This window comes from Rhinoraja longicauda, chromosome 6 (genome assembly GCF_053455715.1).
Source record: "Rhinoraja longicauda isolate Sanriku21f chromosome 6, sRhiLon1.1, whole genome shotgun sequence".
NCBI lineage: Eukaryota > Metazoa > Chordata > Chondrichthyes > Rajiformes > Arhynchobatidae > Rhinoraja > Rhinoraja longicauda.
The window spans coordinates 50,595,984-50,614,025 of record NC_135958.1 but is presented as its reverse complement, the minus strand read 5'-3'; the positions used below and the strand labels follow the sequence as shown (position 1 = coordinate 50,614,025).

General features: G+C 46.0%; 1 protein-coding gene across 2 annotated transcripts in view; it reads left to right on the top strand.

Moving 5' to 3' along the window:
- The first annotated feature begins 2,417 nt into the window (after positions 1–2,417).
- Positions 2,418–18,042, top strand: part of wdr45b (WD repeat domain 45B) — a 42,888-nt gene continuing 27,263 nt past the window's right edge. The window contains exon 1 of one of the 2 annotated variants that reach the window (XM_078400948.1): positions 2,418–2,582. In XM_078400948.1, the coding sequence (XP_078257074.1) occupies positions 2,516–2,582 (67 nt within the window). In that variant the 5' untranslated portion in view covers positions 2,418–2,515. The remainder of the gene's footprint in view (positions 2,583–18,042) is intronic. The other variant, XM_078400947.1, reaches the window with a different exon arrangement.

The window sequence follows — 18,042 nt, the reverse complement described above, 5'->3', positions numbered from 1 at the left end:
TTCAGACCATCCACATGAATTACTGTCCCCCAACAAAGGGGGGTGTCTTGGCAGCTGCAATATATTCCCATTGTAAATATGTAATCCTGCAGTTACTTGTTTACATACAAAATATTAAAACTTAGTAGATAATTGTAGCCATCAAAACTGTAGCTAATTGTTTATTCTAGACACACGCTCTGAAGAAGGGTCCCAACACGAAACATCAGCTATCCAAGCTCTCCTGGGATGCTGCCTGACCCACAGTGTTAGTCTAGCACTTTGTGTTGTTAATTGTTTATTGTTGCCTTTGTGTTTAAAACATGAATAAACCCAATGTACGAAAATAACTGCAGATGCTGGTACAAATCGAAGGTATTTATTCACAAAATGCTGGAGTAACTCAGCAGGTCAGGCAGCATCTCAGGAGAGAAGGAATGGGTGAGGTTTTGGGTCGAGACCCTTCTTCAGACTGAAACCCAATGTACTTTTAGTTTGGAGATTCCACCAAGAAGGCCCTTGAGGGAATTTCTGTTTCTCTAGGCAGATAAAGACGTTTATACCAACCAGTTTCAACTAATGACTTAGTTCAAAAAGTCACAAAAGAGTAATTCATCCCAGATCTGGGACCTGATATTGGGAACTGTCCTGTCCATTCGGGAGGGATGGTCACCATGGAATGTCAGCCATGTTTCCACTGTTCAAATGAGCCACAAACCCTTGGCATCCTGACTTATTAATTAGAGTACTCAGGAGAATCAAGAGTGTGTTTAATTTTCATTTGTACCGAGAAAACGGAACAAAGGAATTATTTCTTGCAGCAGCATAACAGGGCTGTAAACACAGTACCCATCGATACATAATAAACTAAAAAAATCAATAAATTAAAAACCTCAATATTTGTGCAAAACAAGTCCAAAGGCCTTAGTGCAATCAAGGCAGTTTGAAGTTCCTAGTTTTGTTGGTGTTTGTTGTGTCTGCAAATACTCCAGCCAGTTGGTCCGTGCACCTTTTGAGAACGTGACCAAGTACACCATCAGGTCCAGGAGTGAAGGAATAGGTAATGTTTCAGGTAGAGACCCTTCTTCGGACTCCGGAGTCTGAGGAAGGGTCTCAGCCGAAGCATCACCCATTTCTCTCCAGAGATGCTGCCTGTCCTGCTGAGTTACTCCAACACTTTGTGTCTATCTTCAGTGTAGACCAGCATCTGCAGTTCTTTCATACACACACCATCAGGTGATGACAGAGTGCTCGGTTTCCTGTTTGCAATTAAGTGTGCTTCCGTTATTGTTCTCCTTGTGGTTCTAAATGAAACCCATTTTTCTTTTGCACAACAAATTCTCCAACATTAATCAGGTCATGTTTACTTTCAAAATTATGCAACTAAAGCAATTATGAGGTTACTGAACGTAAATAGAGAATCAGAGCTCAACCCTGTTTGTTCAAACTGAATTTGACTTTATGCAGTGAAATTTACTGAGAAAGGTTGCACTCTATAAATTTAACTAAGATATTTTTTTAAGGCAGAGATAGATAGATTGATGGTTAGTGCGGGTGTCAGGGGTTATGGGGAGAAGGCAGGAGAATGGGGTTAAGGGGGAGAGGTGGATCAGTTATGGGAACTACACTCGTCCCCCTGCAGGACCTATACATCAGGAGGTGCAGATCAAGAGCAAGCAAGATTATGAGGGACCCCTACCACCCCAGCAACGGACTGTTCCAGATGCTACGGTCAGGCAAACGCCTCCGCTGTCACGCTGTGAAAACGGAGAGGATGAGACCTAGTTTCTTCCCACAGGCCATCGGGACTGTTAACTATTATAACTCCAGGGACTAAATTCTCTTTTCTGTATTAATTTTAATTTATATGCTGTAATTGTAACTTTTTTTGCACAATCCGCAGGGATTGCCACTTTCATTTCACTGCACATCGTGTATTGACTTGACTTGATTGAATGGGGGAGTAGACTTGATGGGCCGAATGGCCTCATTCTGCTGCGACAACTTAGGGCCGAGCTGGAGTGAGGTTTGGCAGCAGGTCCGGGCAAAGATACTAGAGGAGCAAGATGGACCACACAGTGGAAATCGCCTGCACTGAAGTGTAGTGCGCCAAGGAGCGTAACGTCCGCCATTTTAGTAAGCAAACCCCGCCGTTCGCTCTGCCTCGCGCAGTGTTTTGGGGGAATAGTATGTGTGATTATACCATTAAAATGCAGAATATATCTCATCTATCAACTCACAGATTTTTGGTATTTTTCTTTTAAAATGTTTCTGCAGGTTTCTGCAGGTTTCTGCCTACTAAAATGGCGCCGTGACGTACTACGGTTTTTTTTATCTTGCTTCGCTCGATTGTCTCTGGGTCCAGGGGAGGGCGCGCCCGCGCCGCCCTTAAAGCGAGGAGGGAGCTCGGCTACTCGGGCTGCGCGCTCGTCGTTTCTGCGCTCGATCGCTGCGCGCTGCTGCGACGGCCGCCGGAAGTGGAGTGGAGCGGAGCGATGGCGGCGACCAGCTGAGAGGCGGCGGCGGCGGCGCCACCATGGACCTGCTGCCGGCCAACCCGCACGGCAACGGCCTGCTCTACGCCGGCTTCAACCAGGACCACGGTGAGTGCAGCTGCTCGGACGGCCAGGTGTCTGTCCGTGTGAACGCCCCCCTCCCCCCCCCCCCACCCAGTGCTCCCACTCCGCCTCTCCCTCCTCCAGCCGCCACTGCCCCATCCATGTCAACCCCTCTGTGTAGACAACACCAACCTCACCCACCCTTCACAACTCCTTCCCCTCTCCTTAAAGCGAAGCCCCTTTGTTCTCTTTTTTGACACTCCTACCAAGGTGAAAATAATCCGACTGTCTACCATATCTGTGCCTCTCACAAATATCTCACCCACCCTCGCACCAGGATAACGAGCCCAGCCATCCAATCTCTCCCCAATACATAACTAAAGTCTTTCAATGCGTGAATCTCCTCTCTCTCCAATACATTTGTATCCTTGTTATAGACCAGAGTCACACACAATCTTCCAGCTGGAGATGATTGCTACATAATTGCATAACTTGTATGTTCTATACGCAATCTATGAAGGCAAGCATGCCTTTTACATAGAAACATAGAAAAACAGGTGCAGGAGTAGGCCATTCGTCCCTTCGAGCCAACACCACCGTTCAATATGATCATGGCTGATCATCTAAAATCAGTACCCCGTTCCTGTTTTTTCCCCATACCCCTTGATTCCTTTAGCCCTAAGAGCTAAATCTAACTTCTATACCTTCTTCACCACCCTATCTACTCGTGTTGCCACTTTGGCGCAACTTAACCCCCACTATCCTTCTGTTCATTTGTATTTCTTAGTGCTTGACTGTTTACTGTATGTGTTCTACCTCTTTGACTCACCTTGTGTATTAAGGTTAAATTTCACCTGCCATTGGTCGCTACAAATTTCCTCTGCTACAACTTTCAACAACAGTCCTCACTATCTGTAAGACCACAAACTTTTCTGCAGTCAACAAGCTTACTGGACATACATTCATATCCAAGAATTTGATATATTAGAGGTAACAAGGGTCCCAGTACCAAATTCCTTCCCACACAACTGTCGTCAGAAAAATCAGAAAATAATCCTGCTAGTGCCCTCTTGCTCTTATCACCAAACCAAATTTGAATCCAATTAACCAGTTTGTCTCAGATCCCACGTGCTTTAACCTTCTGGACCAGGCTATCATGTGGGACCTTGCTAAATGTCTTGCACGTAGATAACATCTGTCCTGTCTTAGTAATCACCTCAAACATCTTTCAAACTAGTTTTACAGGATTTCCTGAGGGCCACTTCATTCGCTTAGTCACAGGCCTTAATGCCAAGTAGTGTTTAGGAAGGGGGAGAGAGGTGTGGGTATACTTCACCATCGAGCTTCCAACACCAGTTTCTGCTCTGATCCATGCACTAGGGAAAATGAGGCCTTTGTACAGCACATTTATGAAATGGGTGCAAAATATCTAACTATCTTTGAATGCCAACCAGATGGAGTTTTGATTAACATTTCTTAAAAGTGGATTTGTGAAAAAGCATGGTTAACAACAGTCCCAATCAATATATGAACAAGCTGATTTAAAAAATATTTGTAAATGTCTTTTTAAAGGGCTTGTCCTTTTCAATTTAATTGGTCTTCATTAATCAGTTTCTTAGTGTTAATTTTCTTTGAGATAATTCCCTTAATCCATGCCTGTGTTACTGAGAAAATATGTGCAATTTGGAAACTCGAAGTAGAATGATTGGAATTCAGAATTTCAGCCTGAGAATGTGTTTTGTTGCCGAAGTCTGATATGGATGAACTTGATATAACAAATAATTAGTGAAGTTCCAATGTTGGTTGTCATTGAATTTTACAACATTACCAACAAATGTTTGAATTTTGAGTCTGGATGTGGCCTGATCCCATTTGTTAAAGGAGAATATTACCACAGAGTGGAAATGCCCTGGAAAGAACATTTTAGATGCTCTTAAAGTAAAATACAACAATTGCACTCGCCTCCCCTGGCTTTTCAAAAAACCCTGATTTTCATGAATCTTTTGGTCCTGTTTTTTTCCAGCCTCTCCTTGTCCAGGGAAATAAATGAAAATGCTGATGCTGGAAATCTGAAGCACAAACAAACAATGCTGACAACTCTCAGCAGGTTAGGCAGCATCAGTGGAGAGAGAAGCATTTCATACTTTTGGTCAATGATGCTTTGTCAGAAATAGAAAAGGGAGGAAAAGCGATAAGCAGACTGGTGTTTTTTCATTGCCCGTTCTGATGAAGAGTCTTAGACCTGAAACACTAGATCGGTTTCTCATTCCACAGATGCGGGCGTACTTGCTGAGTGGTTCCAGCATTGTCTGTTTATGACCCTCGTTGTTCATCTTTCTCACATTTTCATGAAGCAATGGAATATTTTATTATGATTAAAAATTCTTAATTGAGAATCAGTTATGGACATTTAAAAAAATGTTTACTTCTAAATTTGGTGGCAAATTTAGAACATATTTTCTCTGCCTCAGTGTTTGCCTGAGCAAATCTGTACATGTGTTATTGTGAATGTCAGCTTTTTCCTACAAGTCTGTTTGTTTGTGAGAATTGATTACTGGAATGGTTAGGATAGTAATTGTATTTTACAGTGCATTATTCAGTTGGTGCGTTGTGCATTTCATACCTGAAGGCTGGCTTTGTCATTGTGTATTTGTTCAATAAAAATAACACTTGAGTGATGCCCTGTTGATGCTTTGCACTGTGCCATTTGTCTGGACATCGCAACAACCTGGAGCTCCATGCTCTCAAGGCAGTGGAACTAATTGTAGACTTTCGAAGAGCTCCCCCTCCCCTCCCCCCACTCACCATCAACAACACCATAGTCACATCTGTGGAGTCATTTAAGTTCCTTGGAACCATCATCTCCAGGGACCTTAAATGGGGGGCCACCATCGACTCCACAGTCAAAAAGGCCCAACAGAGGATGTACTTCCTGCGGCAACTGAAGAAACACAATCTGCCCCAGGCAATGATGGTCCAATTCTATACTGCTATCATTGAGTCCGTCCTCCCCTTCTCCATCATGGTCTGGTTTGGCTCAGCCACCAAGCACGACATCCGGAGGCTGCAACGGATCGTTCGCACAGCTGAGAAAGTTGACTGCAACCTTCCCCCCATTGACGAACTGTAAACTGCAAGGGCCAGGAAGCGAGCGGGCAAGATCATCTCTGACCCCTCTCACCCTGGCCACAAACTCTTCGAAGCACTTCCCTCTGGAAGGCGACTCCGGACTGTCAAAACAGCCACAGCCAGACTTAAAAACAGCTTTTTTTTCCCCACGAGTGATAGTTCTACTCAATAACTAAAGTCTGTAGTCTCTTTTTTGCTTTGGTTTATTTTCACCCACATGTTTAGACCGTAATGTTGTATCCTTATTGTTTTGATGTGTTTACTCTTTATTCTTAATTGTTAACTGTATGTTTGTGTTGTCATTTGTGAGCGGAGCACCAAGGCACATTCCTTGTATAAAGACCACATACAGCACTATAAAGATGCCCTCTCCCATGCCCACTCCACCTACTACTCTCAAATAATTCACTCTGGCTCCTGAAACCCCAAAACACTCTTCTCTACAATAAACAAACTCCTCAGCCCCCTGGACACCATCTCCCAATCATTCACAGTTGACAAATGCACCACTTTCCTTTCATTCTTCCAAAGCAAAATAGACAACATCTACAGCACCTTAACACCAACGCACCTGCTCCCCCTCAAACCACCTGCCCCCCCTTATCCTGTCAGCCCCTGCCTCAGTTCTCCCCAATCTCCACCACCGACCTCTCTGACCTCTTCACAGGAATAAAAACTGCCATCTGCTCTCTGGACCCCATCCCCTCCAGCTTTGTCAAGGCTCTCTCTCCACTTATCACTGCAACAATAAACTCCTCCCTGTCCACTGGCATCGTCCCGCCATCCCTCAAAATCGCTGCTGTCACCCCCATTCTGAAAAAACCTGGTCTAAACCCTGACACCCCAAACAACTTCAGACCAATCTCCAACCTACCCTTTCTGTCCAAAGTTTTGGAACGTGCTGTAGCTTCCCAACTCAAATACCACCTCTCTACCAATAACCTGTATGAAACTTTCCAATCCGGATTCCGCTCAAACCACTGTACTGAAACTGCGCTCCTCAAAATCACAAACGACATTCTCCTCTCCTCCGACGCTGGCAACCTCAACATCCTCATCCTACTTGACCTCAGCGCCGCCTTTGACACCATAAATCACTCCATTCTCCTCACCCGACTTGAAACCTCCCTTAACATCACCGGCACAGCCCTATCCTGGTTCAAATCTTACCTCTCTGACAGACACCAGTTCATCTCCATTAACAACTGTAAATCCCCCACCGCTCCCCTCCCCCAAGGTGTCCCCCAAGGCTCAGTCCTTGGCCCCCTCCTCTTCATCCTCTACCTGTTCCCCCTTGGTCAATTAATCCGCCGTCATGGTCTCAACTTCCACTGCTACGCCGATGATATCCAGCTCCTCATCTCCACCAAGTCAATCTCCTCCACCACACACTCTACACTGACAAACTGCATTACTGAAATAAAATCTTGGCTTCAATCAAACTTCCTCAAACTCAATTGCAACAAATCTGAAATCATCATCATTGGTCCAAAAATGCTCACCAAATCCACCCAAAACTTCATCCTCAACATTGATGGTCTCCCAGTATCCACCTCACCTCACATCCGGAATCTTGGAATCATCCTTGATCAAACCCTCTCCTTCGACAAACACATCAAACACATCACAAAGACAGCCTTCTTCCACCTCAAAAACATTGCCCGTCTCCGTTCATCCCTCTCCTTCACAGCTGCAGAAACCCTCATCCACGCCTTCATCACCTCCCGTCTGGACTACTGCAACAGCCTCCTCTATGGCGCACCCTCAAAAATCATCAATAAACTTCAATACATTCAAAACTCCGCTGCCCGTCTACTCACACACACCTCGATCCGTGACCATATCACCCCCGTCCTTTATAAACTCCACTGGCTCCCCATCCCCCAGAGAATCCAGTACAAAATCCTCCTCATAACCTACAAAGCCCTCCATAACCTGGCCCCATCCTACCTGACCGACCTCCTCCACAGGCACATTCCCACCTGCACCCTCCGCTCTGCCGCTGCCAATCTCCTATCCCCCCACATCCGGACTAAACTCAGATCCTGGGGGGACAGGGCTTTCTCCATCGCTGCTCCCACCCTATGGAACTCACTACCCCAAACCGTTAGAGACTCCCCCACACTCACCACATTCAAAACATCGCTGAAGTCTCACCTGTTCAGTACTGCCTTCAACCACTGAAGGTCACCTCACCTTCTGTCTCCTTTCTCTGTTCATTTATTTATTTACTTATTTATCTATTTATTCATTTCCCTATGTTCTCAAAATCTCTGTAAAGCTTCTTTGAGTATATGAAAAGCGCTATATAAATAAAATGTATTATTATTATTATTATATGCATACTTTCTTGCATCTCTATTTAGTTGAGAACTTTGGCAATTGAGTTGGTTTTAAAGTGTGATCTTCGTGATGTGGAGGAGTCGTGAGGATTGGTGGGAAAATGTAATATAGCATCTCAACTGCACAACGGCGGCACGGTAGCGCAGCGGTAGAGTTGCTGCTTTACAGCGAATGCAGCGCCGGAGACTCAGGTTCGATCCTGACTACGGGTGCTGCACTGTAAGGAGTTTGTACGTTCTCCCCGTGACCTGCGTGGGTTTTCTCCGAGATCTTCGGTTTCCCCCCACACTCCAAAGACGTACAGGTATGTAGGTTAATTGGCTGGGTAAATGTAAAAATTGTCCCTAGTGGGTGTAGGATAGTGTTAATGTACGGGGATTGCTGGGCGGCACGGACTTGCAAATGTGTTAATTCTGCCTTCTACATTCTCATTGATACAAACCACAAACAGCAATGGGCCCAGCCCCTTTCCCCGAGGCGCACCACTAGTCCCAGCCCCCAGTCAGAAAAACAACCTTCCACCATTGCCCTCTGCTTCCTTCCATGAAGTAAATTCTCTATTTAGTCAGCTGTTTTCCCCTGAACGCCTATAAAAGGGTGGCGCAGTGGTGGAGCTGCTAGGCGACATTAGCCCACCGACGTCACCGGGCTGGGCAGCAGGTTATCCGCGAATAGTTTGGCCTCCTCCGGGGTGCTAAATATCGACGTGTCGGTACCCTGGGTAACCCGGAGGCGAGCAGGGTAGATAAATCCGGTTTGCAGGCCTGCCTCTTTGAGCTTCTTCCTCGTGACCTCGAAAAGACGGCGTCGTTTCATTATCTCTGCCGGGAGATCAGGAAAAATGTGAATTTGATTCCCCTTGTAGTTCAGCGGGTATTGTTGTTGTGACAGTCGCATTATCCGCTCTTTCTGATGGCCGCTGTGGATCTTAACTATCATGACTCTGGTGCGTGTGAAATCATTAGCCGGTTGTCCTCCCAGCCTATACGCCCTATCAACTTCTATGGGCATCGAAAAATGTTCTGCCCCCAACAAGTCCCGAATAAAGTTAACAATGAACTCCATTGGGCGGCCGCCTTCAATTTTTTCTGGTAGTCCGACCACTTTTATGTTCTGGCGTCTGGAGCGCGCCTCCAGATCCATAACTTTATCCTGGAGGGCCTTGTTAGCATATTCTAGCCATAGCCACTGCTGCTCCAACTGAATTAGTCGAGTGTCGTGGTCACTGCTTGCATCTTCCACCATAGATATCCATGCTCCATGTTCAGTCAGGGTGGCTTGGGTAACTTGGAGGGACACCTCCAGGGTATTAAGTCAGTCATCCATCTTCTTGCTCATTTCATTTATAGCTGTAAGAATGGCGGCAGTTTCAGGAGTTCCTTCTGCCGATAGCGTGATTAGCTCCGGCTCTCCACCACTAGGCCGCTCCTCACCCAGTGACGATGCTGGGTTTTCATTAAAATTTCTTCAGTTGCCGCAGGAAGTACATCCTCTGTTGGGCCTTTTTGACTGTGGAGTCAACAGTTCAACAGTTCAACAGAGCTTTATTTGTCATTCGGTACCAAGGTACCGAACGAAATTACATAGCAGTCATACACAAAAAAGAACACAAGACACATAACCCCAACACAAACGTCCATCACAGTGACTCCAAACACCCCCTCACTGTGATGGAGGCAACAAAACTTCCACTCTCTTCCCCACGCCCACGGACAGACAGCTCGTCCCCGACCGACCCGCACAGTCCCTGCAAGGGGATGGAAGTCCCCGCGGCTGAGTCGCACAGGGCGCTGAAACGTCTCGCGGCCGAACCGGGCGATGGAAGGCCCCGCGGCCCAGCCGTGCGCAGCTAAGTCCCGCGGCCGCGCCGTGCGATACTAGGCCCCGCGGCCGAGCCGCACCGGGCACTGCTAAGTCCAGCGGCCGAGCCGCACCAGCGATGTTAGGCCCCGCGGCCAAGCCGCGCCGTGCGATGTTAGGCCCCGCGGCCAAGCCGCGCCGTGCGATGTTAGGCCCCGCGGCCGAGCCGCACCGGGCACTGTTAAGTCCAGCGGCCAAGCTGCACCAGCGATGTTAGGCCCCGCGGCCGAGCCGCGCCGTGCGATGTTAGGCCCCGCGGCCGAGCCGCACCGGGCACTGTTAAGTCCAGCGGCCAAGCCGCACCAGCGATGTTAGGCCCCGCGGCCGAGCCGCGCCGGGCGATGTAAAGTCCCGCGGCCGAGCTGCACCGGGCGATGTTAGGCCCCGCGGCCGAGCCGCGCCGGGCGATGTAAAGTCCCGCGGCCGAGCCACACCGGGCGATGTTGTGCTCCGCGGCCAAGCCGCACCGGGCACTGTTAAGTCCAGCGGCCGAGCCGCACCGGATGATGTTAAGTCCAGCGGCCGAGCCGCACCGGGCGATGGAAGGCCCCGCGGCCGAGCTGCACCCCGCGCCGTGAGGAAGAGACCTAAAGAGAAAGGTTTCCCACCCACCCACACCACCACCCCCCACACATACACAACCAAAAACAAAAAAAAAAACCATCCCGACACACAACAAAAAAAAAAAGGAAAAAAGACGAACAGACTGCTAGCGAGCCACAGCCGTTAGTCTACAAGTCGAAAGTCTACAATTAGTTCCACTGTCTTGAGAGTATTGAGCTCCACGTTGTTGCGATGGCACCAGGACGCCAGCTGTGTCACTTCCCCTCTGTAGACAGATTCCTCCCCATCCTGGATCAGTCCAATCAGGGTAGTGTCATCCGAGTGTAGAGAGTGGAATAACATAGAACGTTTGTGAATGTGTGATTGAACGGATGTACTCCTGGTGGTCTGAAGGGCCTGTTTCCACGCTGTATCTCTAAACTTGTAAAAAGAATACTTTAGATTTGGTTAGAATGTAGAAACAAGGAACTGCAGATGCTGGTTTATATGAAAAAAAATACACAAGTGCTGGAGTAACTCAGCTGGTCAGGCAGCATCTCTGGAGAACATGGATAGGTGACGATTCAGGTTGGGACTCTTCCTCAGACTGATCGTAGTGGGGGTGGGGTGGAGAGAGAAAGCTGGAAGAGAGGTGGGGCAAAACAAAGCCTGGCAGGTTGATGCAGGCGAGTGGGGATTTTGATGGGCAGATGGTGCACAAAGGACAGAGACAAAAAGACAGAAGGTGTAAGACAAAGGATTGAAGAGTTGTGAATTGTGAAGCTAGTGTAAGGAATGTAAGTAGAAGGGGAGAAATAGGTGCAAATCCAGGTGAGGCACAGGAGGGAGAAAGGGTTAATGGTGGGAGAAGGGGAGAGTTTTGTTGCTACCTAAAATTGGGGAATTCAATGTTCATACCGTTGAGTTGTAAGCTACCCAAGCAGAATATGCGGTTGTTCCTCCAATTTGTGTGTGGCCTCACTCTGGCAACCCTGATATGGGGAACACCACCTCCCTCACCTCCATCCAGGGACCCCAGCAGTCCTTTCAGATGAGACATAGGTTCACGAGCACCTCCACTAACCTCATCTATTGTATCCGGTGTTCCCGATGTGGCCTCCTGTATATCGGCGAGACCGAGCATAGACTCGGCGACAGTTTTGCCAAACACGCTCAGTCCACCAAGGCCTGTTGGATATACTGGCTGGTAACAATTTTAGCTCCTCTTCCCATTCCCATACTGACCTTTCTGTCCTGGGCTTCCTCCATCGCCAGAATGAGGCTACGCACAAACTGGTGGAACAACACCTCGTTTCACTTGGGCAGCATACAACCCAATGTTGAAGTCTCCAATTTTAGGTAATGATAAAACTCTCTATTCCCCCCCATCCCCCCCCCCCCCTTCCCCCTGTGCCGACCTGGACTAGCACCTATTTCTTACCTCCCCTTCCACCTACATTCCTTCCTCTAGCTTCACAATTCACAACTCTTGAATCCTTTTTGTCTCACACCTTCTTTCATCTCTGGCCTTTGTGCCTCTTTATCAAAACTCCCCCCTCACATGAATCAACCTCCTACTTGTCAGCCTTTGTCTTACCCCTCCACCCTTCCAGCTATCTTACCCCCTTACCCTTACAATCAGTCTAAAGAAGAGCCCTGATCTGAAATTTCACCTATCCATGTTTTCCAGAGATGCTGCCTGACCCACTGAGTTACTCTAGCACTTTGTGTCATTCTTTAGATTTTGTTCTTGGTTTTCCTCTTGCTCATTCCAAAATGAGTATTTCCTTTTCTAATAAACATTTTTTTTTCTTATGCACTATGGCGGGATGCAGCCTTGGTTTTACTTCATTTTATCTTTCTCTGCTATTTCCAGTATGATCATAATTGTGTGTTAGGACATAGAATCATAGAAAATAGGTGCAGGAGAAGGTCATTAGGCCATTCGAGCCAGCACCTCCATTCATTGTGATCATGGCTGATCATCCACAATCAGTAACCTGTGCCCTGCCTTCTCCCCATATCCCTTGATTCTACTAGTCCCTAGAGCTCTATCTAACTCTCTTTTAAATTCATCCAGTGAATTGGCCTCTGCTGCCTTCTGTGGCAGAGAATTCCACAAATTCACAACTCTCTGGGTTACATGTTTTATCGTAACTTAATAAGTACCACCCTCCTTGTGGTTTAACAATGAGTTGAGTGCCTTAACCGATTTAAATTGACCCTTGATTCCGTATTGTCTCTTAGCTAAGTTCCTTTTGTAATCTTGGTTCAAAATGTATAATCTGATGGTTCAAGTCCAAAGGAAGCAGGGAGTTTCTGCTCTTGGTTTAGTCAACATTTTTCCTTTGAGCGTACTTAGTTATTTGTGCAGCATAATTTTTATTTCTTTGGACTGATTCCACTCATTCTGTGCATCACAGATGACATTCCTAGTGATACCCAATATGATCACCTTTTGATCCACAAATGGTGTTTTGGGTTGCAACCTTTTTTCACAATGAAGGTTCCCTGAAATGCCGTCTGTCCATTTCGCACTACACATGCTGCCTGACCTGCTGAATCCTTGCTGAGACGTAGAGTCTAAATTGAGTAGCGTTAGTGCAAGTAGTTAATCCAGCTTTCTGATATTATCTGCATCATCTTCAGATCTATTCACAGCTTTGTATGTTTGGTTTTTAATTTGAATGAACTGCATAGGGCATCACGAGTAGCTTGGTTCTGGGTTGGCGTTGTTGTGGGTTCATGCTCATATTATTTTTGCAATAGGCACGAAAGGATCTGGATGTCACCAGGAGAGTGCACAGTCTGTTAGAATAGAGAGTTCTACAGTCCCAGGCTTTCAGCATGGTTTGAAGGATTATTCCGAAAATGCTGAGGCCTAATTCAGGCCTAGTAGCCAAGTAAAGCAGCTGTAAAGTTTTGCAAGAACTGGAAGCAGAAATGTTTACAAAGTTCAAGATGCTTATATTGTACTCCAGTTTGAAAAAAAGTGCTGATTTTTATTTTGCACCTACACAACTTTTTTTAAAGGAATGTCGAAAGGAAGTAGCTGAGATTAGAGGGAAAATGCGTTCTTGTGAGAGGATTTTAGTGCATTTATAAATCACGGGAACGATAAATACATTCACTACTTTTACCCCTCGTAGCGACATTTTTTCCTCCCAAAAACAGTTGCAGTGATCTTTCTGCATGATTCAAAATAAAAAATCAGTGCACTTGGAATGGACAAATACTGCAAACTGAAGCAAATGGGAGGAAGTATCTCCACAAACTTGCTGAAATATGCATTTTCTGAATTGGCAACATGATTTTAAAAGCAATAATCCATGTCTGATAACATATTATGCAATGTATGGAATCATTTCCTGAGGTATAATTCACAATGAACTGCATGATAAGATCTGCTGCAAAAAATGTGGTGTTGAATGAAATTCAACCAATGCAGAATCTGCAACAAAATTGATATTGGGAGCATGAAATAGAGAAATATAAACAGTAGATTCTGAAATCTTGAGCAAAAAACCCCCAAAGGCTGGAGGAACTCCATAGTTCTACACTCCATAGTTTCTTAGTTTGGTCCTGAGAAACATTGCAGTGTAATTCTCTCATCACTTTAACAATCCATATTTGCAAAATGATTAAGTTGGAATGTGCCTGGCCTTTCCCAATGCATCTTTGGAATGGTGTATTTTGACCATCCTGCCCAGGGAGCTTTGGCAGAGGGTAGGCATGTCAATCTTAAACTTCATTCCATATTTGAGAATTACATTAACCCATCAGAGCTGGCAGCTTGTGTGATCGTGTTAAACGTTAATATTGCAGCTGTGGAAATAAACAGACTAGCCTACTAATGTTCCATGACTGGAAATCACAAAGTATTGAAGCTATAAAAATACCAGCAAGTCTCAGCTATGGAGCTTATGTATAATTCAAAGCACAAATGCAGGCGTTGGCATCGGTGATTCCCTGTTCTTCTACAGGTTATTCTGTTGCAGTCGAAGGTAGACACAAAATGCTGGAGTAACTCAGCGGGACAGGCAGTATCTCCAGAGCGAAGGAATGGGTGATGTTTCGGGTCGAGACCCTTCTTCAGACTGATGTCAAAGGAGTGGGCAGTACAAAGATAAAATGTAGTCTGAGACAGTAAGACTGGTGGCAGAACTGGGAAGGGGGAGGGGATGGAGAGAGAGGGAAAGCAAGTGCTATTTGAAGTTAGAGAAGTCAATGTTCATACCGCAGGCATGTAAGCCACCCCAGTGAAATATGAGGTGCTGTTCCTCCAATTTGCGTTGGGCGTCACTCTGACAATGGAGGCCCAGTATAGAAAGATCAGATTGGGCACGGGAGGGAGAGTTAAAGTGCTGAGCAATTGGGAGATCAGGTAGGTTTAGGCGGACTGAACAGAGGTGATCAACGAAATGATCGCTGAGCCTGCGCTTGGTCTCGCTGATATAGAGGAGTTGACAACTGGAACAGCGGATACAGTAGATGAAGTTGGAGGAGGTGCAAGTGAACCTCTGCCTCACCTGAAAAGACTGTCGGGGCCCTTGGACGGAGTTGAGGGGGGAGGTAAAGTGTCAGGCGTTGCATCTCCTGCGGTTGCTGGGGAAAGTACCTGGGGAGGGGGTAGTTTGGGAGGGAAGGGACGAGTTGATCAGGGAGTTGCGGAGGGAACGGTCTCTGCGGAACGCAGAAATTGATGGAGATGGGAAGATGTGGCTAGTTGCGGGATCCCGTTGGAGGTGGCGACAATGCTGGAGGATTATGTGCTGTATGCGACGGCTGATGGGGTAGAAGGTGAGGACCAGGGGGACTCTGTCCTTGTTACGAATGGGGGGGAGGGGGAGCAAGAGCGGAGCTGCGGGATCCACTGCCATCAGCCCGAAGAAGGGTTTTGACCCAAAACGTCATCCATTCCTTCTCTCCAGAGATGCTGCCTGTTACTCCAGCATTTTGTGTCTTCCTTCGATTTAAACCCGCATCTGCAGTTCTTTCCTACACATTCTGTTAAAGTCGTTAGAGATGGCAATTATTTTGAAGCTCTAAATTGACAAGAATTTCAACTACTACTTTACATATAAACATTTCAACTAGCTCCTCTCCCAAAATGTTGCCTGTCTATTTCCTCCAGAGATGCTGCTTGACCCACTGAGTTGCTCCAGTATCTTATGCAAGATTCCAGCATCTGCAGTAGCTTGTGTCTACTTGCACAATATCCTCGCTGTCCTGAAGAAAGTTTTTGAGACAAAAAAAAGTCTTTTCTAATGAGCTATAATTATCTGAGGAACACGAGGCCAATATTGTTGCTGTGCAGATGCTGGGGCCCTGAGAAACAGTGCAGTGTAATTCTCTGATTACTTTAACATTCTATATTTGCAAAATGTTTAAGAGTTTGTTCTTAATTTCATCATAATCTTAACTCTTAATAGACAATAGGTGCAGGAATAGGTCATTCGGCCCTTCGAGCCAGCACCACCATTCAATGTGATCATGGCTGATCATTCTCAATCAGTACCCCGTTCCTGCCTTCTCCTCATACCCTCTGACTGCTATCCTTAAGAGCTCTATCTAGCTCTCTCTTGAATGCATTCAGAGAATTGGCCTCCACTGAGGCAGTGAATTCCACAGATTTACAACTCTCTGACTGAAAAGGTTTTTCCTCATCTCCGTTCTAAATGGCCTACCCATTATTCTTAAACCATGGCCCCTGGTTCTGGACTCCCCCAACATTGGGAACATGCCTCTAACGTGTCCAACCCATTAATAATCTTATATGCTTCGATAAGATCCCCTCTCATCCTTCTAAATTCCAGTGTATACAAGCCTAACCGCTCCAGTCTTTCAACATACGACAGTCCCGCCATTCCGGGATTAACCTAGTAAACCTACGCTGCACGCCCTCAATAGCAAGAATATCCTTACTCAAATTTGGAGACCAAAACCGCACACAGTACTCCAGGTGCGGTCTCACGAGGGCCCTGTACAACTGCAGAAGGACCTCTTTGCTCCTATACTCAACTCCTCTTGCTATGAAGGCCAACATTCCATTGGCTTTCTTCACTGCCTGCTCTACCTGCATGCTCCCTTTCAGTGACTGATGCACTAGGACATCCAGATCTCATTGTACGTCCCCTTTTCCTAACTTGACACCATTCCAATAATAATCTGCCTTCTTATTCTTACCACCAAAGTGGTTAACCTCACACTTATCCACATTGAACTGCATCTGCCATGCATTTGCCCACTCACACAACCTGTCCAAGTCACCCTGCAACCTCGTAGCATCTTCCTCACAGCTCACACTACCGTTAAGTATGCTACCAGGAAGTAGAAGTTTTTTTAAACTTTCATTGTTGTGACTGGTTCATTGTAATTGATAGAGTAGCAGACTGTGCCCAATAAACGCTTGCAGCCAGCACCAGACAGTGTTACCTTCAAAGGTGAAATGCATGCCACGGATGTCACATAGTATAGGGCTCAGTTTTGTTTGTGATCTGCAGTGTGTCATCATTTTTCAACAAAGGGCAGAACCCAGACCTGTGATCTTTTAAATTTTTCAAAAGCATTTCAAGGTCAGAACTTTACTGCACAGGATCGCCTGCCTGCTATTTTGCAGTGACAAGTCCTGATTTTCTTCCCCAAATTGTGGTATGAAATAATCAGAATTTAAATTTTACATGTTGTTTGTTGCAACACACCCAAGGACAGCATTCCTGCAGATTCCAGAAGCATGGAATGAATTCAACTTTTGGTGTTTACCTTCTCTTGCGCTCCAAAGGTTAACCTTGTTAAACACGACAATGTTGAAAGCACATATTCTATCTTTGCGGCATGTTGTGTGCATTGTGGATTGCTATAGTGCTGTCCAAGGAGTTTGCATCGATAGAGTATAATACAAAGGAAGCTGCTGATGGATGTTTGCTTGACTTGGGAACAAAGACATGAAAACTGCATTGCTAAAGTTGGCTCATACCTCTTTTAGATTTGGAATTAATCCAATTCTCTCGTAGTTGGCTTTCCACTTTTCCTCCTAAACCTGAGCTTGTTGAAATCCTGACAGTATTCTAATTTGCAATAATACTTGTTCATCACCCTATAATTACTCTTGTTATGGACATACTTTTATTTAAAAATCCTAGTTATTTTTCTCAACCATTACATGTTTTCCATCTCTCTAACTCTGATGTCCTGCATTGAGGGTATGCAGCGTAGGTTTACTAGGTTAATTCCCAGAATGGCGGGACTATCATATGTTGAAAGACTGGAGCGACTAGGCTTGTATACACTGGAATTTAGAAGGATGAGAGGAGATCTTATCGAAACGTATAAGATTATTAAAGGGTTGGACACGTTAGAGGCAGGAAACATGTTCCCAATGTTGGGGGAGTCCAGAACAAGGGGCCACAGTTTAAGAATAAGGGGTAGGCCATTTAGAACTGAGATGAGGAAAAACTTTTTCAGTCAGAGAGTCTGTGGAATTCTCTGCCTCAGAAGGCAGTGGAGGCCAATTCTCTGAATGCATTCAAGAGAGAGCTGGATAGAGCTCTTAAGGATAGCGGAGTCAGGGGGTATGGGGAGAAGGCAGGAACGGGGTACTGATTGAGAATGATCAGCCATGATCACATTG